The sequence below is a fragment of the Lissotriton helveticus genome, chromosome 4_1 (genome assembly GCF_964261635.1).
Source record: "Lissotriton helveticus chromosome 4_1, aLisHel1.1, whole genome shotgun sequence".
In the NCBI taxonomy this organism is placed as follows: domain Eukaryota; kingdom Metazoa; phylum Chordata; class Amphibia; order Caudata; family Salamandridae; genus Lissotriton; species Lissotriton helveticus.
This window is the reverse complement of record NC_136063.1, coordinates 207,056,062-207,083,379: the sequence shown is the minus strand read 5'-3', so window position 1 is coordinate 207,083,379 and position 27,318 is coordinate 207,056,062. Positions and strand designations below refer to the sequence as shown.

General features: G+C 43.3%; 1 protein-coding gene across 1 annotated transcript in view; it reads right to left on the bottom strand.

Annotated features, from left to right (window-relative positions):
* Positions 1-12,437: 12,437 nt before the first annotated feature.
* The window catches only part of TRAPPC9 (trafficking protein particle complex subunit 9), a 2,424,721-nt gene continuing 2,409,840 nt past the window's right edge, over positions 12,438-27,318 (bottom strand). The window contains exon 23 of the mRNA XM_078686702.1: positions 12,438-12,636. Coding sequence (XP_078542828.1) covers positions 12,463-12,636 — 174 coding nt within the window. The 3' untranslated portion in view covers positions 12,438-12,462. The remainder of the gene's footprint in view (positions 12,637-27,318) is intronic.

Sequence of the window (27,318 nt, the reverse complement as noted above, 5' to 3'; positions counted from 1 at the left end):
GGGACCAGATTGTAACTAGTACCTGCCCTATTCATTTATTTGCAGAAGACAATGTCTTCACGCAGAGTGAAATACTGTCTGCCCTCAAAACTGTACATAGCGGTCGTGCTCCCGGCACAGATGGGGTCCCAGCGGACGTTTTTCTAAATGACACTGGAAGGTGGTGTAAATATATTTACTTGCTAATAAACCACATTACCAAGGGTGCAGATATCCCGGTATCATGGCGGGGTGCTGTAATCATTCCTGTGTACAAAAAGGGAGATCGTGCCCAGCCTTGCAACTATCGCCCAATCAGTCTAATTGATACTGTCCAAAAAATTGTGGGACGAGTGATTGTAAACAGATTACTCGACTGGGCAGAGGAACACAATATTTTATCTCCCTTTCAGGCTGGGTTTCGCAGGGCAACTAGTACTGTGGATCAAGTCTTTCGATTCCAATTGATCCAGTGGAGGACCGTGGTGCTAGGTGGAGGCAGTCTTTATGCGGCATTTGTCGATTTGCGGGCTGCCTTCGACCTGGTACCAAGGGCGAAGCTGTGGGAAGTGCTTGCGGCTTTAGGGGTCCCAGGGGTCTTGCTGACCTTGATCATGAGATTACATGAAGGTACTTATGCCAAAATTCAATGGGGTGGGTATGGCAATGACACTGCCGAATTTCCTGTTGAGCGTGGGGTTCGGCAAGGGTGCTCAATGGCACCAACACTGTTCACCCTTTTCATTAACGGTATTGTCCCCCGCATGCAATCACAGGTTGTGGATGCTCCTTCTCTTGCAGGTGTAAAAGTTCCTATTTTAATGTTCGCCGATGACACGTTAATTTTATCTAAAACCCCAAGTGGTTTGCAAAAAGCATTGGCCATTTTTGATAAGTTCTGTGGGGATCACGGTCTGGAGGTAAATGCGTCTAAAACTAAACTCATGGTTTTTAATCCACATAGAAATTTTAAATCCAAAATTATCATGAGTGGACGCATTCTTAAGGTTGTAAAATCATTTACTTACCTGGGGATCCATATCTCTAATGATAATAGATGGACCCAACATGTAAATATTGCAACATTAAGGCATAAGCAACTATCTGGTACCATTATAAAGGAGCATAGGAAATCGCTGACCAAACCGATTAAACCACCCCTGATTATATATGAAGCAAAAGCAATTGGGTCAGTATTGTACGGGGCTGAGTTGTGGGGGCATGAAAATCTGCATGAGCTTCAAATTACAGAGAACAAGTTTTTTAGGAAACTTACAGGTACTCCACAGAGTAGTCCGTTATTGCCTCTGAGATATGAGCTTGGCAGGAAAGAAATCTCGGAAATGGTAAAACTACGACCGATTCTATACGGGCGTAGGCTCTGGACTACGCCTGAGCTCTCCCACTATGCGGATGGGTTTATTGATGTCATTAAAGCAGATCGCTTTAATAAAATTAGCTGGTTCAAATCACTAAAATGTGCACTATTTGAACTAGGGCTAAATACATTGTGGTTTGATCCAGCTGGGGCATCATTTCCCACTAAGACAACCCTAAAAAATATTTTCTGGGAACGGGTTGCTAATAGGAGTTTGCTCAGTACCAACAGCGGGTCCATGACCATCAGCTTTCTCGAGGTTAAACTGTTCCCTGTATATGAATTGTATTGGGATTACATATCCAACCCTATGGATAGGAAATTGTTCTTTCAACTGAGGGCTGGCTCTCTCCCTCTCCGTAATTTAACATCTAAGTGGAGGGTAGGAGGTTCAGCTACTTGTCCAGTCTGTGGGGAAGGAAACGAAACCCTTGGTCACTTTTTGTTCTCCTGTAAAGTATATTCTGCTCCAAGGCGAGTCTGGTTGGCACCTATGTGAAAGAATTTGGGTACCAAAAGCAGTATGGTAGCTTTGCGTATTGTTAGGTCTACTACTCTGACTTGGATCACAATTGCCACCGCTAAGTACTTGGGGTGGGCGTGGGTATTAAGGCAGAGATTGCTAGTAGGGTAACTACTCTCTGCTCAGTCGTTCAGAGACTGCTAGACTATTGTCTATTCTCTGTATTGGTACAATTTACGTGTCATCTTGAATTAAATTTTGACGATTTTAGCTTAATGATATTGTAATCTTTTTTAATCGTTATTTTAATAGTAATGAACTTTTGCACCTGTGATTATGTATATTTGCTTGGTAGATTATGTACTTATGTCAAATACGACTTTTGTCAATTTAATTGTCTTTTTATAACGTGTTTGTATGTCTGCTTTTATGAGTAATAACTCGAATAAAGCACTTTTTGAAATTGAAATTGAAATTGTATATATATCAGTTTTAGGCTCTAGTATATGGCCCTCAGCACAAAAACAATTTGAGGCTGTTATTATACAATAGACTAGCGAGCTAGAACAAGAGTCAAAGTAGATGAAAAGGGGTCCACAACTCTCAAGATAGATTCAATTAGAGTCCAAGTTAGTTCTCTTCAATGTATTCTTTATTCAAATTTCATGAAAATAAAATTCTCCCAGCACGTAAATCGCCAACACATGTTTCGTCTCTCACAGAGACTTCATCAAGGCATAAATAAGGTGAAGGGATGTCCTGTTAGTGTAACAGAATTGAGAAGCACACTGCAGTCACTAAATGATGGAACACCATCCAGTTTTGACAGTAGAGCTTAGATCTGCAGTACGCGGCAACAGTATGCTTATTAGGAAATGTTGGAAAGCTGCACCATCAATCCTCATTCGATGATGTGACTCAAAGGGTGAGAAGTGGGCTTTAATAGTAAACGTCCCTTGTTGTAAGCAAGTTCGGTTTGTCGTCAGTCAGCAAACCGATATTTGAATAGTGGTTGTGTTTGCAACCATGATAAGTTGCGATCAGAAAAGAAGCCAATAACGTGTCCAAATCGATGGGCCGCCCGCACCAACGATATAAAGATGGTGTAGCCCAGTAAGTGGAGCTGATGGAGCAAGGTTTCGCCCGTAAAGGGACTTGCTTGTACTCATCCCTCTCGAAATAAACTGTAACACACTAATAAACATGTTTTGTTTTTACTAACAATGCACCACACAACATTTCTAGTAAGCTGGGGAAGCTTGACAATGTGCTTCTTACTAACCTTAACTTTGAGTGACCTAATATGGCCGCCGCAACGCGGGAATTTTTCTGCGCATGCGTCTGTCACACTCACGTGACATGACGTACTTTCTGCTTTGGTGGGAAAACTTTGCTTCTGCGCACTAGAACTAAAGATGGCTGCTCTTTGTTTTCATGTGCTAACGCTTGCATTGCAGCTTTTACTAAATTGTTTGTTCTGCCTAATTCCTAACGCTGTAGTTAAAATAAAATAAAGGGAATAGAGTAGCGATAAGTGGCATACAGTGGATTCATTTATTCTTTGTTCTAAAACAGTTTTTCTTTGACTTTGCTATTAGCTCGTGTTTTGACCAATCAAGTACAATGTTGCTACATCTTGGGTCCCGGGACTGCGCATGTGCTGCGTTCTCAATAGTCCACAAGTCATGGCATTGAACTTGTGCCAGTGACTGTCTTGCCTGAAGATGCTCCTGGGAAAGTCACCCTTCGACATCTCGAGAGGAAGCAAAATTGAACATTTTAAATACAATGTAGTTGTTATTGAAACATTCATTGTTGGGTGGAATAAAATGCATGGGAAAATAAAGTTATGGGCGGGAAAGATAATTTGCATTATTGAATCAAGTGACCTCATAACTGGTATGGTGTGATGACCTCTCCTCGTCTTTTGACCAATCAAATTGAGGGAATACACACATTTGCAACATTGGGGGTGGTACACTGCCCTGGAAAAGGGTATAACTAAGGTAGGCTTAGCTAGTTAGATTGTCCGACTTGTCCGAATAGCTGACCTGTCACTGACCCAACGCACTCAATAGGCGATCGAGAGCAGAGGGGCTGGCGGAGCACTCTGTCCGAAAATTCGGGTGCAGAGGTGCTGGTGGAGCACTCTGTCAGAAGATTCAATAACCCAAACGGGGTTCTGGGAAGGAGTTCAATAACCCAATCGGGGTTCTGTGGGAGAAGGTTCGATAACCCAATCGGGGTCCGACTGTTAGCTGCAGAGAGGGTTGCAACGCTGGCGCTGCACTTTAGCTGTGGGTGCCGGTCCTGACCTGCGGTGGTCCAGTCCTGATCCAATTTGGTCCATACTTATCCTGATTCTGGTCTGCACCTATCCTATTCTCTTGGCACCTGAACTATCGGGAATCCTGTCCTTTATCCCAGACCGTGGCCAGGGTTGGTCTTCACACCATTCTAGGTAAATATAAAGTTGCGTGGGTATGTTATTGTACTGTTTCCCTTTCCTTACCCTTCCTATGTTTCAATGCTTAAAGAAAGTCTCATAATATTTCCACATTATCTTACCTTACCTAAGGAAGAGGGTGTGGCGCCGCGGCCAGGGCGACTGACGCTGGAATCTGGGGATCAGGGTTCGATCCCCGGCTCCGGCGGCAGGTTAGCCCAGCACCATGTGACTCTGGGCAATAGCTCGCTTAATCTTCCCGACGGCCCCCAGCGCCTAGAGACCCTTACGGGTGATTGTGCGCTTTACAAATGTGGATTATTATTATTATTACCTTGATCATATACTTTATAATTGAATGCGCTTTATTCGAATTGGTATGGACTCTGACATTTAAGAATTTACATAGATATAGTGTTTAAATCTTTCCAGAGTCTGTGGATATTTTATGAGTGCAAATGTTTATTTACTGCCTATTATGCTAACACCCTTGATCCCTTAGGACTCTAGATACCGGTGACAAGGATTGGTAAGACAAATGGTATAGGTCCTAATGGTTAAAATAAATTGCCGATTAGCATAGATTTACCTGTTCAAAGTGTATATTATTTAATGGGCCCAGGTGAGTATGGTAAAACGAGCAGGTGAGCCTGCGCTCTATCAGAGCCAGGGCAGTGATGTAGTCATTTTTCATCAGGATCTTAATAAAGTGTGCTGCAGCATGTAGGATGCTCTTGGGATGAAGCCAGAGAGAAGACTGGGAAGCCGTAGAACATGATGCTGCCACCATCCAGATGCGAGAATATGAAGGCTTGAACAGCAGTTCTGAAGTTGCTTTCTGGGAGGAATGGTTCCACTTTCTTACACATGAGTATTTAAAATACCATCTGTGCTAGCTTTGATCCAGAGCTGACTTTCCTATATGATGAGGTATAATATGCAATTCTGAAATGCTATCTACAACTAGAGGGGAAGGATCATAGCCATTTGAGCACCGTTCCCATCTTTATGACCAACAACGCCATGCAATTCAGGATAATCAGCTGCTCCACTAAACCGTGCAATGGTGACAAGTTGAGTAGTATTCAGCTGTTCCATCATGTATGACAGTGCTGTTTTCATGTCGTGGGATAGACTGAATCTAGGCTGTCGTGGAGCATATAATGGGTCTTCATGAAAATACCAAGTAGTTGCGTGACATACTATATACTTACTATTCTACGACTGTGCCTTGTGAATAGGAACTTAACAATAGGCTAGCAGAAGATTGGAGTATGCTACTAATTTTTTATTTTGTGTGTGTAGATATATTTATAGGGCACACACACACACATATATACATTACCTTCAGGCGGTCGCCAGTAGGTAGTTATAGTTAGGATCTACTTTCCATAGGAAATCCGCAACATTCTATTGGGAATAACTTTGGCGCCGGTGGACGAATCTTCGCGAATTTCTCAAAGAAGATGGCCTGCTCCACTCGGCTCCTTCCCTGAAAGTTTGGGGGGGATTCCTGAAGCGGGGGCCGAGATAAAAGGGGGGTCCCAAAACGTATTTTCCCCATGTTAATTTCCATAGAGCGGTTGGACTCACTTTTAGCCCGAACGGCTGAATGGATTTCCACCAAACTTGGCAAAATTGTAGGGACTGGTAGCCCAATGTGCCTTTGCTATGTCTCAAGATATGTGCTCCAGTGGATTTTGAGTAATTTAGGTTAAAAAAATATATATATATATCTATAAGCGCGCCCCGGTACGCGCACCGGGGAGCGTACCAGCGCGCTACGCGAGTACGCGAGCGGAAAGCTGATTGGCTCTCGGGTGTCTGTCAACCTTCCTAACAGTCCGGAGCGGCCGCCATCTTGTGTCTCGGTAGGATCGAGACACAAGAGGTGGCAAAAACAAAGGGGGAAATGACCAAAAGGGGGCAGGGTAGACCCCCCCTGACCCTCTAGGTTTGATGTGGGGGCCATAAAAGGGCCCCACGGGGCAAAAAAAAAATGTAATTTTTTTTTCGATTTTCGCGGGGGGAGCGCCCGGTACGCGCACCGGGGAGCGTACTCTGGAGAAAAAAGAATAACAGAGTTTTAAAAAAATGTAGCAGTAGGTAGTTCTAAAAAGAACTGTTTTTTAAATTCTTTTTGTTGTTTTATATTTTTTTGGGAACATTTTTTACTTTTTTTGGCTGTTCTGAACAGTTTTATATTTTTTTCTATTTTTTATGGGGAGAAACAAAAAACAGGGAATTGTAAACAGCTAAACTGGAGCAAAAAAAATCAGGAAAAAATTAAGGCTTCTTTGGGCACTTGTGCTTATCACCAGCAAGGTTGATGAGTGTAATACTTTGCTCACCATATGTAATTGTTTTTCCACACAATATACAAACGATTTTGTATCCATCAAACTTGGTTTGTATGTTTGGGACCATCTGCCTTGCCTCTGGACCCGATGGAGTGGGTTCTTTGCTTGTTGAGGTTCTGGAAGACGATTGGGGAAGGTTTCTGCACAGTTCTCTCACCTCTGATGCAGAATAGTTGTTAGGATGCCTGTGTTGCATGTGGCGAATCATGGTGTAATTACCGATAGAATATTTTTTTGTAGGGTTCCCCCTGGAAAGTTCACAGCCACAGATCAGACAAGTCACTTTTGCTGCATTGACTTTCTTCTGGCCTCTTGGGAATTTAAAAAACTCCCACAAAATGTGCTCTTTCGGTTTGTAAGGGGGATTGTCTTCAGGCAGGAAAGTCCCCCTCTCCTCTCCTCCTCCTCCTCCTCCTCCTCCTCCTCTTCTTCACCACCAATGTGGTGTTGTGGTGGTCCTTGTGGTGGTGGTGGTGGTGGTGGTGGTGCAGATGCTCCTGCTGCTCCTACTACTGAAGCCATTTCTTAATGAATGGAAACAGGTCTTCCTCACTCAAAGAACAAAGTGAGAATGAGGAAAAAAGGTGGGGGCTTTCATCATTTGGAAAACAAAACTGTTCTGAACCAATGAAAAGTGTTATGTTCAGGTCACATGACCCGGGCTTTCATCATTTGGAAACCAAAAGTGTTCTGAACCAATGAAAAGTGTTATTTTCAGGTCACAGGACCCGACGCGCTTACGCTACGCGCCCCGCCCGGGGGAGCGTAGCGTAAGCGCGTCAGGACGCGCCCGGGGTCGCTTACGTAGCGCGATCGTATGCGCTCGGGCGCTTCCGGGTGCGTTTACGCCGTGCGTCATAAGACGCATCACGCGGCTACGCGATACGTCACGATGATGTTTTCGTTCGCGGCAATAGCGCTAACGGGACGCTCACCGGTACGCGCAACGGGGCGCAGCATAACTGCGCTTACCGGTGAGCGCATCGGTACGCGCCCCGGGAGCGCTCCGGGGCAATAAATAAATAAACTTAAAAAAATAGTATTACATAAATATACAATATAAAATTCATTATAAAAGATATTACATTTCATACCTATAGAGATTTTCTATTAAAAAACCTTTGAAATTCACTGAAAAAACCATAGGTTTCACACCAGTTATAGTTAGGAATTAGCATTTAGAAAACCTATTAAATTCACTGAAAAAACCATAGGTTTCACACCAGTTATAGTTAGCTGGAAATTTTACTCACATAAAACCATTGAAATTCCCACGTTATAGTTAGTTGGACTCACTATAACTTGCGCGTGCAATGCACTGCTGATGACGTCACATATTACATCACTCATGACATGGTCAGTGACAATACTCATGACATCACTGATGACACCATCCTTGTGACAGAGTGACAGACCTCCTTTCACTGTAATGTAACCCTTGAAACACATATTCAAAAATAGAAACTAAAATTTTCAAAAAAATGGAGATACCCATATCAGTTACAACAACCAATTCAGTAATTCCACCATCTATATACACATCCACTCATTCACAAACAGTTCTATATAGTCACTCATACATATACTCACTCATCATATGTAGTGATACACCTATACATCCTGTTACACACCGACAGTCATCCAAAAGTTACTCACACACATAATCACACATGCAAATAAACTATTGAACATCCATTTATTTGCATATAGAGCTATACACACACTACCACCTTACTTCTAAGGAAATGTACACATATTTATTCTCTTAAACAATCACTTATAGAAACACATACTTATTTAAACAGGAACTCTTACAATCTCTTACTCTCACATATACTCACTTATATACATCAATATTCACATATACTAGATTAAAACATATGTAGTTACTGATAAAGACACTAACATACACATATACACACTCATCCACCCATATAGTCCTGCACATATGCTGTCTTCAAAACACATACAAACAGAGAGTCAGTCACTCATGCATCTATGTGCTAAGTAATACCCCCACCAAACCATATAGACACTCATACTGATTTAAAAAAAATCTAATAACCCATATACATACACACGTAACTACTCACCAACCCATGCAGCCACTTATACACAAAGTGAAACACTAATCCATATATTTAAATATTTAAACATTACTCACTAATATATGTATTCACTAAGATACACTTAATAAGCCAGTTAACCAATCAAATTTTTTTTTTAAACATCCATGTAAACACTTATTTAAACATTTATTCTTCCATCAACTTTTACATATACATATATAACACATATTTATTTTTCGGAACGACACACATTCACTGAATGGTGTCATCAGTGATGTCATGAGTGATGTCACTGACCATGTCATGAGTGATGTAATATGTGACGTCATCAGCAGTGCATTGCACGCGCAAGTTATAGTGAGTCCAACTAACTATAACGTGGGAATTTCAATGGTTTTATGCGAGTAAAATTTCCAGCTAACTATAACTGGTGTGAAACCTATGGTTTTTTCAGTGAATTTAATAGGTTTTTTAAATGCTAATTCCTAACTATAACTGGTGTGAAACCTATGGTTTTTTCAGTGAATATATATATATATATATATGTGTGTGTGAGAGAGATTTCCTGCATTGTGGTCTGTGCATTGCATGAGGGAGACAAAGATGTCTGTGGAATGTGGCACAAGGGTGTCAATGAAGCTCCTTAACAATGTTAGAGGAGATGGCATGCTGGCTGGATCAGATGCTTTTTATTCTACCTGCCAATCGAATGTCTCCGGGGAACATCACTGGTGTGTCTTACGGCTCGTGCTCACTGATAGAGGTAAATTACGTGTTTTACATTTAACAAACTGTTCTTCGGTAGGGCTTACAGATGGCGAGCAATATTTCACTGTGCGATGACGCAAATAAAAATCAACAGGAGACGCCACGGCAAGTCCGGGGGTGATAATATCCTTTATTCACTTCGTTAAAACACAACACATTAACCAGATGCACAGTGTACTTGGCTACAGCCACAATAACAATTACAGTAGGCCATATGCTGCAGCTCTCAAAGGTTAGATTTACCCGCTCCACAGTAAAACAAAAGAGATCAATCACAATACTCTGCCAACATTCAACCACCAGGGGTGGACTTTGCACAATTTCTTGCTAAACAGAAGACATGTTTTTTTTTAATATGATCTATGAACGAAGTCCTCACAGAGATTTACAGCTGTAGAGTTGCCGGTTTTCTTAGGTCAGTTCTTGGTGCAATGAGCTCTTAAGGCTTTAGTGTCAAGTAGCCTTTATAGATGCAAGATTTAGGCCAACCAGTCAATAAAACGCTCAATTATCATAGATCCCCAAACAATCACACATTTGGGTAGAAGCTAGGAGAGTTGCTTCTGATTGTAACACTTTCAACAATATACTGAGTCCCACCAAGAGCCAGGCCAAGTGAGTTCCAATAAATGGTGAGGCAGAATTCCACAGTGTGCATTATATTACAGAGGAGTTATTGATGGTCTTCCTGCAGATGGTTATGAGGACTGGGGCCCTTTATTCTAAAAATATGATTCGTTTCTATATCGCCGCCTACATTGTGCCCCAACATGGAACTGACATGGCAAAGCCTTCAATTAGAGGAGGCGGGGTCACGTTACAAGGTTAAAGACCAACATGTCAAGCGTAAGCTTGGTCAGTGTGTCCACCTACTGCTACAGACAGCATGTTTGCCTAAGTATGTTTGCCCAGTGGCGTGACAAAGCCACCACAGGGGAGGGGGGGCACGAGCTCCAGGGGGCCCCCTCAGCACAGTAACCTAGCCTGAGAGCTCCTGAGTGAGTCTCTATGTACTTTGCGGGGGCCCCTCAAGTTTCTTTACGCCACTGTCTTTGCCTAGGCCCAGCAGAACTGCTGGCATGAAAGTGAAAGCTCTGAAGCAAGGTAGACTAAGGGTGAAGGATAAGAAGACTGAGGTCAGAGTGATTATGGATCTGAAAAAAAGAGTAGGCTGATTCATAGTATATTATTTGCATTTGTTAAATTTTGGTATACCATTTTACATTTTCACTCCAATCCTTAACCTACCATGAAGTTATCATCGTGATAATGTCATGTTTACATATCAAAACATTTGCCAACCTAACCAAGGAACTAGTAATACATTGAGGATGGAGGAACTGGGCGCCACAGGCTTGGAACAGTCCTATCACTAAAGGCTGGTCGATGTAAATAATTAGGATTACTAAAAAGTAATGTATTGGCAGTTATTTTCTCTTCGCTTGGTGTCATAGTAAAAGAAAAGTAGGAGGTAAACTGAAAGTCAAGCCCTATTTTCCATCTATATGTCGTGCAGGTAAACACAGTGCTATACCTGAAATAAGAGGTGTAAGGGTAGTGATGTAACTCTCCCTTTCTTCATTTGGTGGTAAACTAAAAATGCATACTTTTCAGTATATTAAACGAACTGGAAATATAACCTGCATGCAGTGGTAGCATCAGCCAATCAAACAAAAAAGCTCCCAGTTAACAAATAATGCCTTTCCGCTGACTTGTTAATTTTACCTGAAATGTTTTCACTAGTGCCTTGCAACACGAGATGAATAATCCAGTCAATTACTCTTCACCATGGATATTCTGGTATCTATCTCAAAACGTAGATACCCAATGTGATATTTAAAAATAATAGGGTTGGCAACTAAGGCCGGCCCATGTGCGGTCGCGCCCACCAATAATACCATTAATATACAATGAAGAGCTAGTTAGAAGGCACCATTGGGTGCTTACTTTACCTACAATGGTTGAAGCATTTACGGTTTTGCTTGTTGGGTCTCAGTCCAAGTGTCCTTCTCAAACAAAGCTGGATCTCGTATAGCAGGAGCAACGATGCGCAAAGATGGCGTCAGAGTAACCATATCCTCCCCCTTAGGCGACACTCAATCTTTCTCTTGCTCAGCCCCTCTATAGTTTTACTGACCTCATGGTACTAATGCGCCCTCAAGCAACCATACTCTGCATATAACACAAATTCTAATATAGTACATCTCGCAAATCACTGCTACCAAAATGCTTTCTGGGCTACTAGCTAGTATTTGATCTAAACCAAATAACCTTGCAAAATTTAGGAACAACTAAAAGAGAATCTTTTCAGAACTCTAGAAATATCGGAGCTCTAAAATTCATAATTCAGCAAACAAATAACTACACCGTCTAAAAAGAACCGACCCTCAGAACAGGTGACTCCCATTGTTCAGTGACCACATTTAACCACACCCATCAGACTAGCCAATGAAGATGCTGTGAAGTAGGATGTGTACTTTCCAAGGTGTACGTACGCGTGCCTACAAACATTCATTCAAAGTTGTGAACATGTTGATGAATTTGTTTTACTGGAGGTAGAGCGGTAGGAGGGGGCGATGAGAAAACAAATATATATATATATATATATATATATATATATATATCATGTGAACAAGCCTCTGAGGAGGCGAAACGTTATGGCGGTTTGCAACTAAATAAAGAAATTTGCAAAGAAACTTTGGTCCATGTCTGCGTTGCCGCGGTGGGAGATTGGATTCCCTCATCGCTGCTGTGGAAGTGGTGATATATATATATCTATATATATAGAGATATATATATTTAGATATATGTTTTTAAGAACAGTAGCAATGCTGTTTTTACTTTATTCACCCTAGAGCATTACAAACAGAACTGAATTCTATGCAGACCTTTGAGTCACGTCAGTGGCACCTTTAAAAAAATTCAAAACACATCTGGTTAGGCTGGATCACATTTGCGACGGCCTTAGACATGATGAGTAATACTGATAGATCTTTATTTTAAAAGGCGGCAACAGGATCCATAGCTCGAATGTGAACACTCGGCAGGCAGAACCAAGACAGCGGCAGTTCTCTGTTTGAGTTGTCATCATGAAACTTGATGTTCAGGAAAAATTCCCCGGTGTAGAGAAAGAGTAGGGCTCCAAGGCAGATAGACTTCTCTGTTGGTTTCACCTGGAGGAGAGAGGAAATACATCAGTTGCAGATAAGCAGGGCTGGAACACAACCACTTACTTAAATTGAAAACGTTGTCGATGTATGCTTCTCAACTTCATGAAACTGAAAATTCAACGCATTAAGCTAACGTTCATTACATATAAACCAAATGCAACATATTGCATTGCTATTGGCAAAGACAGAAAGTGTTCTTGAACACGCAAGAAGTCATTACATGAACATTTGAGTAGAATACGGATGTCCTCACTGACCCACGAAGATCAGGACCATGACAGATATTCAACATTATCCACAAGAGATATATATATTTTTTAAATGCTTCTAAATGGGAATCATTTACATAGTCAATTGTTATCCTCAAAATTTGGCACAGCCCCATCCCCCGTAGATCAACGATGGACACCTCTGACCTAGAATAAGCATCCTTTTGCCGCCAAGCATGGTTGAACCTACTCAATATCCCTAGTCTGGCCTGCTTCCTTCTGGTCTACAATTCTATATTTCTGGCACGTTTCCTGGATTCTCTGATGCTTACAGATCGATTTAAAAATCGGTCACCTGCGCTTGTGATCTCTCTCCTCCATGAATCCCAACAGCTGAAGACATCACCCATCCTTGCGGAAATGGAAATCAATCAGTTCAACTTCAATTATACACAGCTAACAGAAGTCTTTCTAAAGCAGACTTCACCGAAAGAGTAAGAGAAACATACAATTAAACAACTGGATTGTGTACAAAGTAACAAGAGTAGACCCCTTAAGTATGAAGAGTACCAGGTTATAAAGGCAACCTTGACTAAGTAATCGTGAGTGCACAGGCAAGGTTATCGCCCCAGCAACTGTGAGCGAAGTATACCTCTGCAAATTCAGAACAAATCTGAGCTTCTAAGTAAGTTCACACACATTGTGAGTGGGCACAATTTAGTACATGTGCATTTTTTAGGTTTCTTTTAGTAAATTGTTTTACTAGTAGAAAGTATCACAATAGCACAGATTATGAGATGTCTGAACAACAGACTGGATGGGTCGTGATGTCTTAGTAGAAGAAATAGTATTGACTCCCCCGTGAGAGGAGGGAATCTAACTGAGGTGCATGGCCTGGTTGTCATCTGATACATAGACAACTCTATCTCAAAGTTGGTGGCAAAGAATACATTCACCTCTAAGGAAAGCCATGATTGAGGTACAGGCAGGTAGGGATATATTTCCGGTTCCTAACCTGTCCCATAAAGCAACATGAATTAGCTCTAGGGCACACTCCTATATTTTACCAGCTTTCAATGCTTAACCAATGTAGCATACTTCCCAGCCTAGGTACTCACCAAAGACTACACCAAACACGGAGCTTGGTATAACATGTCTTTATTCGTCTGCGTGTAGCTGCAAACTCAACATTCCAAACCTGCATTCACTTATAGAGTCCATCAGGAGCCACAAGGGTTCCGTCATTTCTAAGTCACACAACACCACATCTCCCCCTCTGTTAAATGAAAAATGCCAATTGTTTACAAATATATTCACAATCGTAGCTCTTCAATAAGTATTCGTGGCCTTTTGATCACACACCCCAACCGTGTCTACAGAAACTGGAGACAGGGCGTAGAAGTGTCCATGATCTGCGTTAGCGATGTAGGGACACAAGCAGTCAGGGGGTTTTCACTTATCCTTTCAGACCCAGTCTCTACATTGACATCAGTGCCTAATGAGTGATGTGCCACATGTCAGAAATGCTATGAATCTCACACAATAAACTTCCCAGTCACTGACAAAGATCACACTTAGGGCTACCCGTCCTTTGGTAGCCTAGACAGTTTAGAGCCAAACCGAGGACAGGTGGCAGGTTACATAAAGTGGGTCATCCCCCCACCCACTGGCTGGCACTGGGGACAAAAGTGGCTACTTCAGACCTGTTCATCAGAACACAACATGCCTGGGGAAGATTCAGAACAAAGGGTGTCCTGCTGTCAGAAGAAGGAAGGCTGCATCTGCTTGTCTTGAACCCAGGCTCACCGGAAGGGACTTCAATGGTCAGTTGGGGGACCTCTTATTTGAGCTACAGGGACACAACTACCTTCCAGAGGCCTCCCTGCAACAAACCAGCTGACCAGCACCAACTGACATGCCTGAGTCCTGCTGCTGGCCTCTGTTGGACTGAGTCCTGATCCCCAAGAGGTGCCCACCAGGTTCTGGACCCTTGGTTGGCATCAGAGCATACTCCTCCTGAACTCAAGGCAAAGATACGCAAGTTTTGGGCTCCTAGCGACCTCTTTCTGCCAAGAACTGACCTCCTGCGATGTCCGCCAATGCAGAGCTCCAGCTGGGCCTGCGCTTTGCTGTGACAGCGGCCGTCCACAATGACCGTCAATGCAAAGTGAGACCTTCCCTTCTTAGCGACAGCCTGCATCAACCCCCAAGTCAAAGCTTCAGTGACAACAACTCTTCACACCAAAACAGCAACTGTTCACGATGCCCAACTTACTCCTCACAATGACAACTACCTCCTCACGGTACCCGCCAATGCAAACAGCAGCCCCTCGCCTGAACTTGGGAAAGCAACTCTTCAGTGGGACGAACCTGGTCACTGTATCTGAACTGGGCTTAATCGTGGTTGGCCTGAACTTGTGCCTTTACCCCGGTGCAGTGAAACCACATTACGGCGAGTGGCGCTTTATGCTTTTTGGTGCTATTTTCGCCACCAACTTTAAAAACTCATATCTTCAGTGTTACTGATAGGATTTTTGTAATTTTGGTGCACATTTATTTTTTAAATTTTACTCTATTGTTCTAAACTGGTCTTTGATTTTTCTGGCATTGTGTTCTCACTTTATTTTTGCTTGAGTGCTGCATAAATACTTTCATATTGCCTCTAAGTTAAGCCTGACTTCTTTGTGACAATTTATGTTAGGAGGATGAGTAGAGCGTGCTTAGCAGCTGAGGGGTATCCAAGCACTGCATGCTACCAGAGGACAGAAGTATATAGTGACTTTTGTGGTTCACCTTGACAAGGATTGTCTTTGTTATTTGAATGGGGCTTTTATCACCCTCCCCCACCCCCATTCACTGAGTGTGGAAGAAAAACAGTGAATTTAATTGCATGCTGTAACATTTCGAATAAAGAATATTAAGTCTTTGTGACCTGAAAATATTTCAATACCCAGAGACAAACATAGGATACGGCACAGGAAGCCTACGCAAAAATAAACTTTGTGCGCATTAAATAATTATATATACACCCGCAAACGCTCAATTTGACAACTTGTAAGTGAAAAAACTGCAGCTAACAGGCAAATATCGGAAAGGCTTAGTCAGCCTCATCCGTGTTGATTCTGACTGCAAAAATCAGTGCGGATGCTGTCCACTGCCTGGACACATCTGCTTTGCTATAGTTAATGTCACCGTGACCCTCACTTGTGTATAAGGAGTTGATACAGAAATTTGATTTGAAACTTAACTACTGCATTTCACTCCAGAAGGGTATTAGATCATATTTATAGGATGGGAACAGATTTATACTTCCACACTCGCATCTTGTTTCTCGGAATGCTAAATAGGCCGACAGATTGTTTAATACTCCTCCCTTAACAGTCCGCGTTAATGTCCTTCTACCCGTCTCCCGGACAGAAGGATTTTAGCATCACAAAGTTGCTGCAGAAGAGTAGATTTTTAAAAATCAAATAAAATGGACCAGCACAGACTGGAGCACTGGAGTTGGAAGTTGGACATGTAGAATGAGCACTCTAATCATGGAGGTAGGTGAGGTAGCCATCAGTTTATGTCTACCCCACATCTCTGCCTCCTAGTTTACGATGATCTGAGGCTTAGAGGGTAAAGCGTTAAGTGAATAACCATGAGTCATTCCAACAGACTAACTCTGTGGGTGCTGCCAATCTATCACTATCAGCTGTGCTGAAGAGTACTCTTCTTGGGAAATGGTTATTATCCTGGTAGGCATGAGGGATGGAGGTGTTCTTTGCAGCTTGCATACACAATATGAAGCATGAAATTGATGCTAGGTGCTGGCCACTGGCCAGAAAACATCTGGCAGAACTTAGTGCATTGAGCAAAGTGGAGGATCGAAGAGAACAAAGTGGTCGTCAATTTCAAGGTCTACAAGGTGCATTGCTCTGACCACAAGCAGAATGTAAAAGTCTTTGCATATAAGGGATATTCTAAAATTTCTAGGATGTTTGGCCTCTACCATCACGCTGATGGAAGCAAGACTAATAACAGAGCTTTACTGAGAGAACACAAAGTGCCTACTTGAGTTGTTCCCTTTAAATGCACAACGCATTCTTCAGTGAGGGAAAGATACATTGATGTTTATTTGCTACCGCCTTACCTCATGCTTTGCTACAGTATTTATCACAAGGTTTAAGTTGAACAAGGGAAAGGACAAGTGCGTACTTGAAGCAAATCTTAGGAAACTGTCCACCGCCCTTGGTCATTGAGATGGATTGCAACTAGCCAACTTCCGGGCCTAAAAGGACAGAAAGAGACATACCGCAATAGGCATGATTCATCAAAGTTGCTTGCCTGCCTGGGGACAATCAAACGGAGTGTTTCAAGTATAAAACAATGGAAGGTTGAGAGATCCATTGAAGACCATAGTGTGGCTCAGGGCCAGTATTTAAACAATATTATCTGGTGGTGGTGGGGCCTCTCAAGCAGTTCTTGAACAGGGTGGAGTCAGAGAGTCCCAATATGAGGGGCCTACTATATCCCTGCCAATAACTACCTGGGAGTGCAGTCCCTCTTTGAAAATATTGCTATTTTAATCAGACCCTTAAAATATGGGTTGAGATTCAGAAACCTGCTTGCTACATGGTGTGTTACATGAAGTATATCTGTCGGGTTTGTTTTGGTGATAAGGCATTGTCATTTTGTCCCACTGGAATGAACTGCAATAAACGTATGGTTTTGAGGGTCACAAAAAGGAACCAGAATAAAGGGTGGTAACACATTTTGGTCACAATACAAATCACTTGTTTATAGTACTATACTACTTTTAGGAATTGTGTTTTTTAAGGTGATTTTACCCTATGAAAAATGCTGAGCCTCTGTTGTTATTTGATGAACAATGTTTGAGAGAAAAAACGTTTTCTCCCATGATTTTCTCGTAGAATTTATAGAAGGTGCTCCAGAAGCTAAAACGAGAACCTATTTTCTAAATATTCACAAATATCTTCCTCAGATATGTGAGAATGTGAGACAAAAAGCCTAATTTTCTGAGTAAAACGTGTACTTCCAACAGTAGCAGCAGTTTTTCAGTTGATTCCTCAGTGTTCTACTGCAGATTCTAGCTAGAATTCTAATGAACAACTAATACTAACACTCTATTTTCATGACAAATGTGAGGCACACCTGAAGCCATGTTGCTGCAATCGGAGCCATAGAACGGAAATGATTTCCTAAGAGTGGACTGCAATAAATTAACAAAATGAGAAGTTTCATTTTGTGAAAGAAATTATGTTTAGTGTTCTAGAATCTAAAGTAAGGACACATTTGCTCTAGCTTCTCAAATACCTTCCTCATCAAGCTGAGACAATAAGTCTGGCATGCTAAGTGAAATGTGTACTTCCAACACCAGCAGCTGACCGCCACTCCTCCCCCACACAGGTATTTACTGTAGCTTCATACAGAGTTCTAATGAACAACTAGAATGCTAATATTCTGTGCTCAAGACAAAAGTGAAGAACTCTTGAATGTCATTCTGCTGGATTATGAGCTGTTGAACTTGAAGCTTTTCTGTGGAGCAGGCTAATGTACATGGACATTGAGGTGTTCATGCAGATATGAAACCAACTGGTTAGACATGTGAGGGGAGGTATGGGTTTTTAGTTATTGGAGGCAATATATATTTTTTAAGGGGTTGAAAATAGATAGAGACATCCCTATCTAAGTCCAAAAATTCCTTTCCACGTTTATTTACTCAGGATACCAGTCTTTTCTGTAGCTATCTTACTAACTTTAAAACAGTCATATTTTTTTATATATTGAACAAGTTTTTATTCGTCCATATGAATGTACGCGAGTACCTTTTTTAGAGGTGCAGAAGTTACTTACACCCAGATCTTTTCCCAGTTGCCGTATGGACATTTCATTTTTAATCGTTTTACTTTTCACTAATTACTCTTGCTGTTAATTGCATCTCCCTGCACAAATGTGCACAAGCTCCAAAATCATTTTTAATGGGTATTAACTACAAGGAAATGATACAACATATTTAAAAAGCTATATTTATTGTCTATATAAATATCTTTTTGCATACCTTTTACGCCGCTACATTCCAAGATAATTACAACATTTTAAAGTAATTAACATTGTAAATTAGACAAAACAATAAGGTACTATTTTAAAACACAGTGAAAACTGTCATAGACTACACAATTACTGGGAAGACAAATATAGAATACCGGAACATGGAAAATAATGTTCTCGGGAACTCATTTATCTCCGGAACGTGATGCAACAGAAATATGAAACATTTTCATGTAGACTTTGAGCCTTTTGTACAGGAGAGTGAAGGATTCTAAAGCTGTCTACTTCATCAGCATGTCTTCCACTTCAGACACAGTTTGCGATAAAGGTAAAGATTCTAGTTCGTTATTAGAACTCTGTGAGCTGCACAGGCAGCTGTTATGAAAAGAAGGTGTAGTGATATATAGGTTGATACCGTAATGAGGATTGTTTCAAGTATTAGCTATGAATCTTCTGGGTAGATATTGACAGGCTTAGAGCCAATCGTAGCATGTGTGGTAGTGTACAGCTTTCTGATTTACAATGGCTGATGCAAACTTTCTGCTTGACCCCAATATTTATCGCACTCAATAACTTCCTGGTCTCAAATGCCATTTACAACATTATGATAATCATTATTCTCTTTTAGAAGTGGACTCTCCTTTAGAGTGGGGTCTTTTATTTACATCTTCATAAAATATTGCGGTCCTGAAGCTGGTCTCCTGGATACACACCATATGAGACCGAAACATCAACGTGAAGCCCTTCTCTCCTTTGGATCATTCACAAATATCTTGAGACGTTCTTTTTTATTGTCAAAATGGATATTCAAATGTTTTCATGAGAGTGGGTTATTAGTACAATGCCAGATGTGAAGGAGAAACAGAACGAAGTTCTTTGGACAACACATTGTCGATTTACTATATGTTATCATTTTCTTTGAACCCCTTAATTTTTTCTCTGTTTGAAGCTAATATAATTTTCAAACACATAGATGCCTGTCTTTGTGTTTCATTCAGCACCTTACTGCTTCAAATTTGAAATAAATTAATTTATGATGTCACCCTAGGACATTCCCAACTATCTTAAATAATATAATGGCTTTCTTTGAATGACTCCCTTGTTGAGAACTTGCCTTACCTGATTATTGATACCCAAGCCCAAAAGAGAATATAGGCGTGCCCTTTTGCATAGTACACATCTTGCATTGCCAAGCACCTCTTTTCCTAGACCACATAACAGTCCCAGGGTTGTGTATTCATGTGGTTCTCTTCTGCCACCTGGCTATTAAAAGCCAGATGGGGAAGAATTGATTCCTCCCACTCTCCCTTTGTTGTTGCTGCTCAGTGTGGGGAGCAGAGTCAAGAGCGCAGGTGCCTCAGAGGGGGGCACTTCCTCACAGTACCCTACAGCTCTGCCCCGGGATGGCTTCTCATGCTTTGTGCTACTACATCAGCGATCCATCAGTTCTACAAGTGTGCTTCATGTCCCTCCTCCCCCTCTTGCCCCCTTAGAACCCAATACCAAACGGGCTCCTTGTCGTTGCGGGTATCCTACCTCCCAGAAACTCGTAGAACTGTTAGTAAGCTGTGCACAAGTGACTGGCTATTCTCAAGATACCACTGTCCACATTGCCTAAATTTTTGTGGGGTTGTTGCATTGGGCTCCTGGTGGTATGCTCCAACTACCACAGGAAGTTTTCCGGGGTGTCCTGGTACCTAGGAATTATCATTGAGGGTTTTCTGATATCTTCCACAGTCTCAGACACGGCTGCTTTCTGATCCTAAGCAGATGTTAACTGTAGGGCTCTGGGCTTACCCCCCTGTCCTGCCCTGCCCTGTCAAGCCCCTGTCCTATGGTCTCTTTAGCTGCTTGGACGTTCCTCAGGACCTCCACAACAGACATCCGGCCCTCTTCAGACATCCAGGTCTTCTCAATATTTTGCAGGATAACTCTGTGTCAAAGCTAGAGTCCACAGTGCCCCGCTCCTCAAGGCACAATCATAGGGCCAGTCCTACAGAAGCCCAGGAAATCCCCCCAAACAGAATCCATAGTGCCCCATTCTCCAGGCACTATAAGAGGACCAGTCCAACAGTGGTCCACGGGACTCATTCCTTCAGGATATCCCGCAAGGTCACCATTTACTGAGCCGTGCAGTGAGACAGCTGGTGCAATAAGCCCTGGAGAAAGTCCACAAATGTTTAGCATGCAAGCCAGGGGTCCCAGACTCCTGTCAGGGCGGGTCGCCTGAGGCTGGTTGTACCTTTGTGTTTCACAAGCTTCATATCAGTTCTCTGGGACAGAGCGGAAAGTTGAAAAGGGAAATGCATTTTTTTAACTGTATTTATAACTTTTATTTATGGAAAATCAGATGCAAATGAATACAAAACAGCAGTCTGCATTATATGATGATGCAATATGAATGACAGCGAGACATGGAAGAGGTGTGGCGCCGCGGCCAGGGCGACTGACGCTGGAATCTGGGGACCACGGTTCGATCCCCGGCTCCGGCGGCAGGTTAGCCCAGCACCATGTGACTCTGGGCAATAGCTCGCTTAATCTTCCCGACGGCCCCCAGCGCCTAGAGACCCTTACGGGTGATTGTGCGCTTTACAAATGTGGACTTTACTTTACTTTACATGCGCAAAAATTACAAAAGTAGCATAAATAATAGCCCAACACGGGGACTCATGTCAAGCACATACAGTATTTAGTATGCAGCCGAGACATAACAGTGTTGCCTATCAGGTGACCACAAATCCCCAAGTGGAGGGGTAAGGCTCTAGCGATAGGAGTGAGAGGTCAATGCATATCATAGCAGGTACACGTCAAGGAGTGAGCTCTTCCTCATCCAGTACAGCCTTCTTCTGCAAAGACAAGTAATTAATAAAGGGGTCCCAGATTCTATTTGGTCACTCTGGCATCAATTTGCAATATGCCTCCAGCTGCCTCTTGGCAGTAGGATACATCCTGCAACCAGCAGTTAACCTGGGGAGTGGGGCTCAGGCCCCAGTTTATGACCCCCTTTCGCTTGGCCACGAGGAGCAGCATAGGTTTCAGCCTGCGGATAACCGGTGCGACCTCCCTAACGGATCCCAACAGAGCGATCTAAGTAGGCAATCGTCAGTGATTTGTTCAATAAAATGGAAAATCTCAGTCCAGAACTGGGCCACCCCCAGGCATTCCCATGTATGGCAGAGCAATGTGGCCTCGACAGCTGAACATTTGAAACAGGGGGCATCCTTGTTGAGACCCATCTTGTATACTTGAACAGGTGTGCAGTACAGCCTCGGTATAAACTTTATAAGCAGGAGTCTTAACCTGTAGTTCAGCGAGTGACCTGGATTGGGAGCAGCAGTAGCGCCACTGTTCCTCCATCGACTGGGGTCCCAGGTCGGCTCTCTACGCGGACCAAGCCTTCAGGGTACATATAGAGGCCTTCTGCTGCATAGTGGTATGTAGGTGTGTGATACGTTTATGAGAGGACCAGTGTGTTATGAGAGTATCCAGAACATGGAAGGTTGGAAGGGAGGGGCCTCCGTAAAGTGGCATGTATTGCTCGGAGCGCCACCCTGGGTCTGTGATACAGGCATACATGAAGAATGGAGTGTGGTGGGTCCTCTAGGATTTTCAGGGATATGATGAAATGCCTTTTCAGGTATAAGTATACGAACGTATGGAGCTGTAACTGTAGACACGTGCCATGCTCACTAGGGATGGTAAGCATGGGCTTCCCTGCCACGTATAGAGAAGCAAGCTGAGAACGTATATGCAGTCATTCCTAGGCCCCCACAGTGCATACTACGGTACCAACCACCCTACGTGGTCGTCTGCTAGGCAGGAATGGGCAGTGTCCAGAGGGCAGGAGGACGGCCATCTGTCTCAGTGGCCAGTTGTGGCTGGAAAAGTGGAGGGTGAAGCCAGAAATGTGCAAACTAGGCTTTGGCACACAATAGTGCAGTTCCAAATTATGCGCACAGATGCCGCCCTGATCAAAGAGGGGGGTCAGAGTTTCCCAAGCAACACTGGGCTGCTTACTTGCCTAAGCCAGGACTATGGGATTGGCACATAGGTGCCTAAAGAATTGTACGCTGAGGGGAAGGGGAATATTTATGAACAAATACAAAAATGTAGGCAGGATTACCATTTTTACCATTTTTACAATGGCCACCCTACCTGCCATAGGCATCAATAGTCAGGACCAAGCCTGGATTCACTCCTCCATCCAGAGAATCAATGCACCATAATTTACCCTCAAGAGTTCATCTCCACTCCCTCTGAGCTAAACTCCAGGAAGCAAACTGGATCCATTGCTCACTGCATCGGGTATTAAGAAGTGAAAGATCCTGGAGTGAGGGTCAGGGGAAAGATGGTAGACTAAAACTAGTTAATAGAGTTCCCCGATAGCCACCAAATGTAATAAATTCTGATTATGGGAGAGGCATTGGTGTGTGGGTTCGGGACACATGACATGACATCGGCATTCATAGAGACCAATATCCATCTGGAAATGTGCAAGAGGTCACTATGAGAGTGGCGTTGTCTGAGCCGTGCCGCCAGTGGTTCCATTGCAATGGAAAATTGGATGGATGATAGCAGACCGCCTGGTGCCACGGGCCATAGAAGAAGAGGAAATCATGCCATTAATGTGGAGCCGTGCATTTGGGTGCCTATAAAGCAGTTTAATACATCAGATAAAGTGAGGGTTACGCCAAAGCGCTCAAAAAGCTGGAAAAGGTAGGCCCACTCCAAGGAGTCGTAGGCTTTAGTGGAGTCCAGGAGGATTGCCTCCGCAATGAGTGGGTTATCAACAGAGTGAAGGAGTGTGAACACATGGCATTGACTGTGAACAGTAGAACGGTCCAGAACAAAGTCTGATTGGCACTGTAGCACCACATCAGGCAGGAATCAATGTAGCAAATATTTTGTCAACTTTGATCATCAAGAGTTACTCTTACGATTCACATCCATCAGGCGGCTTCCTGTGCTTCAGGATTGTCACAATAACAATCTCACATAGGGAGGTGGCAGTATGTCTGTCTGTCTGTACAGTTTCCTCACAGACAGCCAGCATTTGATGGTAAGTACTTTAACATATTATTTGTAAAGGAATGTGATGATTCCCTACAGGCCTGGTGCTCTGTATCCAGGCATTTGTCGTATGGTCTCTACTATGTTTTCACCAGAAAATGGCACATCCAGATATTGTCTGTGTGAGTCCTCTATCCAAAGAATTTGTATTAACTTGAAGAACTTGCGTAGGTTGGTAGAATCAGGGGTCATACTTGATTTGTAAAGGTCAGTCTAGTAATGGGACATAGTGGATATTATGCCATCTATGGTATTGTACAGATGGCATCTAGGTGTTCCACGATGTAGACACTGGCCCATGGTTTACGGAGTATTCTGGCAAAGGTCTTGCCTGCCCTATCATCCTCCCCATACCATCTGGCGACGGCCTCTATGCCAAGGGAAAGGTTGATGCCCATCCCTATGTTGCTGTCGGAGAAGTTTCAAAATGACAACTCCTTCAAAAATGGTGACACATTTCTCTCGCTGATCCAAGCTCGGTCTACTATAGGCTGAATTGTTTCCTCCAAGACTTCACAGAAATGCAATGCCATGCCAGGTTAGCAACCCTACCTGAGCAAAATGTTGGTTTTGGATTCTTACCTTGTGACCATAGTTCCCTCTAAACAGCGTGCCTGAGTTGGCGCGCACACTTAGATATGTCTCCACGTAGAGACCTACAAACACAGCACATCACAAAGGATTTCTCTGCACTTGTGTAGTGCCTAATTGGAGCCTTTGAAATGCAGCAGAGTGATTAAGCTGCACTGCTAAATGCATTTTTAAAGATGTGTTTTTGTCTTTAAAAATGCTAATCGAGGAAGTTTAAACACCTGCAGTGAAGGACAGTCCAAAAGCATCAAGAGAGTAGTCAGAGAGCCTTCACTGCAGCCCCAGAGTCCAATCTGAAGCATACATTGGGAATTGTGGCAGTTCTAGACATTAATACACAAAAGTGGGCTGTCCCTTGAATCAATTCCTATGTTTATCCACAGAGTTCTGTAAAGATGCACTACCAGTGGGGGCATCTTATAAAAGGTTATGGACTGGCCTCACACACCGCCCGGTGTCATTAGAGGTTAACACTATTTGGAAAAAGGGATCAACTTATCAGTACCAGTTCAACACCCGAACACAGCAATAAACAACAGAAAGAGGACCAGTCAACCTTTGCAAAGGGCCCTCCGCTGTATGACAACGCGCGTCAACGCATTTTTAGGAACTTCTTATCTGTTTACACTAGAAACAATCCTTTTTTGTTAAAATCTGCAGATTATGCAGCAGATGATGGATTATGTGACAAATGTGGAAAATCCATAAATATGCAGAAAATACTGCAACTGAAAAATCGCATAATTCCTGTTGCCCTGCTTATAGTCTGCAATTGCTTAGAAAAACTCAAAGCACCAGAATCCTTTACAGTGTTCTTTCTGATTTCTAATGAAATTGACATTTGTGAGAGAGAATCAACATATATTTTCAATCACATTAGTTATTCTATAACTTTATGAACACTGGTTATGAGCTTTTGCGCACTGTATCGGTTATGGTGTGAAGCAAAGGGAAATGACTATCGACCAGATTCATTCACTGGGAAAAGTTTTGTCCGATGACATATGCCTGATCTGTTTATTATAAAAAGTTATGACAAAGGCAGTAGGCCTAGCTTGATTATTGTGAGAATCATTTGTTAAAGCCAATAGGCCTATACTGGGAATGGTTATAGTGCTTACATGGGATTTCACGGAATACTGTAGTAGGCAAGGATTTTGGTATTGGTGACTGTTAGAAATGGGATTTCTGGTTGGCTAAGGTTTGCGCCAAAGTCAGGCAGAAACCACCACTCTAGTCAGGGCAAGGGAGATCCAAAGATAACCCCTGCTCACCCCCTTGGTAGCTTGGCACGAGCAGTCAGGCTTAACCCGAAGCAATGTGTAAAGTGTTTGCGAAACACACAAACAGAGCAGCAACACACTAGGCACACCACAAAAAGGAACTCCACGCAAGGTTATATATAAAAATAGCCTTTGTATTACCATAAACACATTAGATCATAATCATACATATACACTGTGCCAACTGGCACTGGGCAGTATTAACAGGGGATTATATACACATGACAGGGCCATATGGACCACCGTCAGAATCAGCACTTAGTAGAAATAGTGGATGTAGAATATAGAATAACTGAAGCACAAAATAATAATTGTAGAACACAACCAGTAACCACTGGTAAAAGGTAGGAACACACTACGCAATACTTACCACCTTAGGCATAGGCCACGCTGTGAAACATAAACTGACTAGCATAAACCATACCAGGCAAAACAACCTCCTAATCATAAAACACATTTAGAGGTATAGAACAGGCATAAAGGCATTGCGCATTAGCCATCACATTTAGGCATAAACAGTGTGCCCCAAGCGAGGGCACAACACATGAAGACTGTCCACAGGCAAACTGGCCTCTCACAGGGCGCCAACGCCCTATGTCCACAATAGTCAGGGATGGCTGCCCATGCAGCCAAAAGCAACCGCGCAAAAGAACAGGCCTAAACGTGGCAACTGCCCACTAATTGCTGGGCAGCTGTATAATCACCAAGGTGGGCACTGGCACCCTCGGTCCACCAACAGTCAGGGTGCGCTGCCTAGGAAGCTAATGCAAAGCGGACAGGTGCACAGCCTAAACGTTGCAGCATGGACACCGGCGGGCCCCCTGAGCCCCTCACAGGGACTCTGAATTAATTTCTGCAAAAACCGTGCAGCTGCCCACGCTGGTGCAGCTTTGACTCTATAATGGCCCTGGCACTACTGTACCCCTGACCCCTCACTGGGGCCCTCCGAATCAATTAGGGGCACCGTGGCAGCTGCCCGCTGCTGAGTGGGGCAGCTGGTACAAAAAGAATGGCACTGGCACTGCGAGTCGTCCGAGTTCCTACCCGGGACTCAATACTGCAGAAAAGAACTGCTAAAACGTTGCAGGGGGGGCTTCACAGAGGCACTGCAGAGCCTCTGTGAAGCCCCCCCTCCTCTGGGACTTTCAACTATGCCGCCTCCCGATCGGCCCCACTCACCGGTGCTTTGGCTGCTCCTCCGGTGGGGGTTAACTCACTCCCTGGGATCTTGGGCAGCTGCACACGGGGCTCTCTTCTCCACAAGGGAGCCCCACAAGCCACTGCAGCACTCCTCCGTGCCTCACTCGGCACCACGGGGCTCTCCATTGCTCTCTGGGCCCTGGGTGCAAACGCCGCCCTTGTGCTTGCTTCACTTCTGTGCACAGGACCGCAGGCTAGGCTCCCGTTCGCTTCCTGTTTCTGCTGATGGCCCCGCCCACGTCTTATGCAGGGTTGCCTGACTTCCTGTTTAAGCCGGG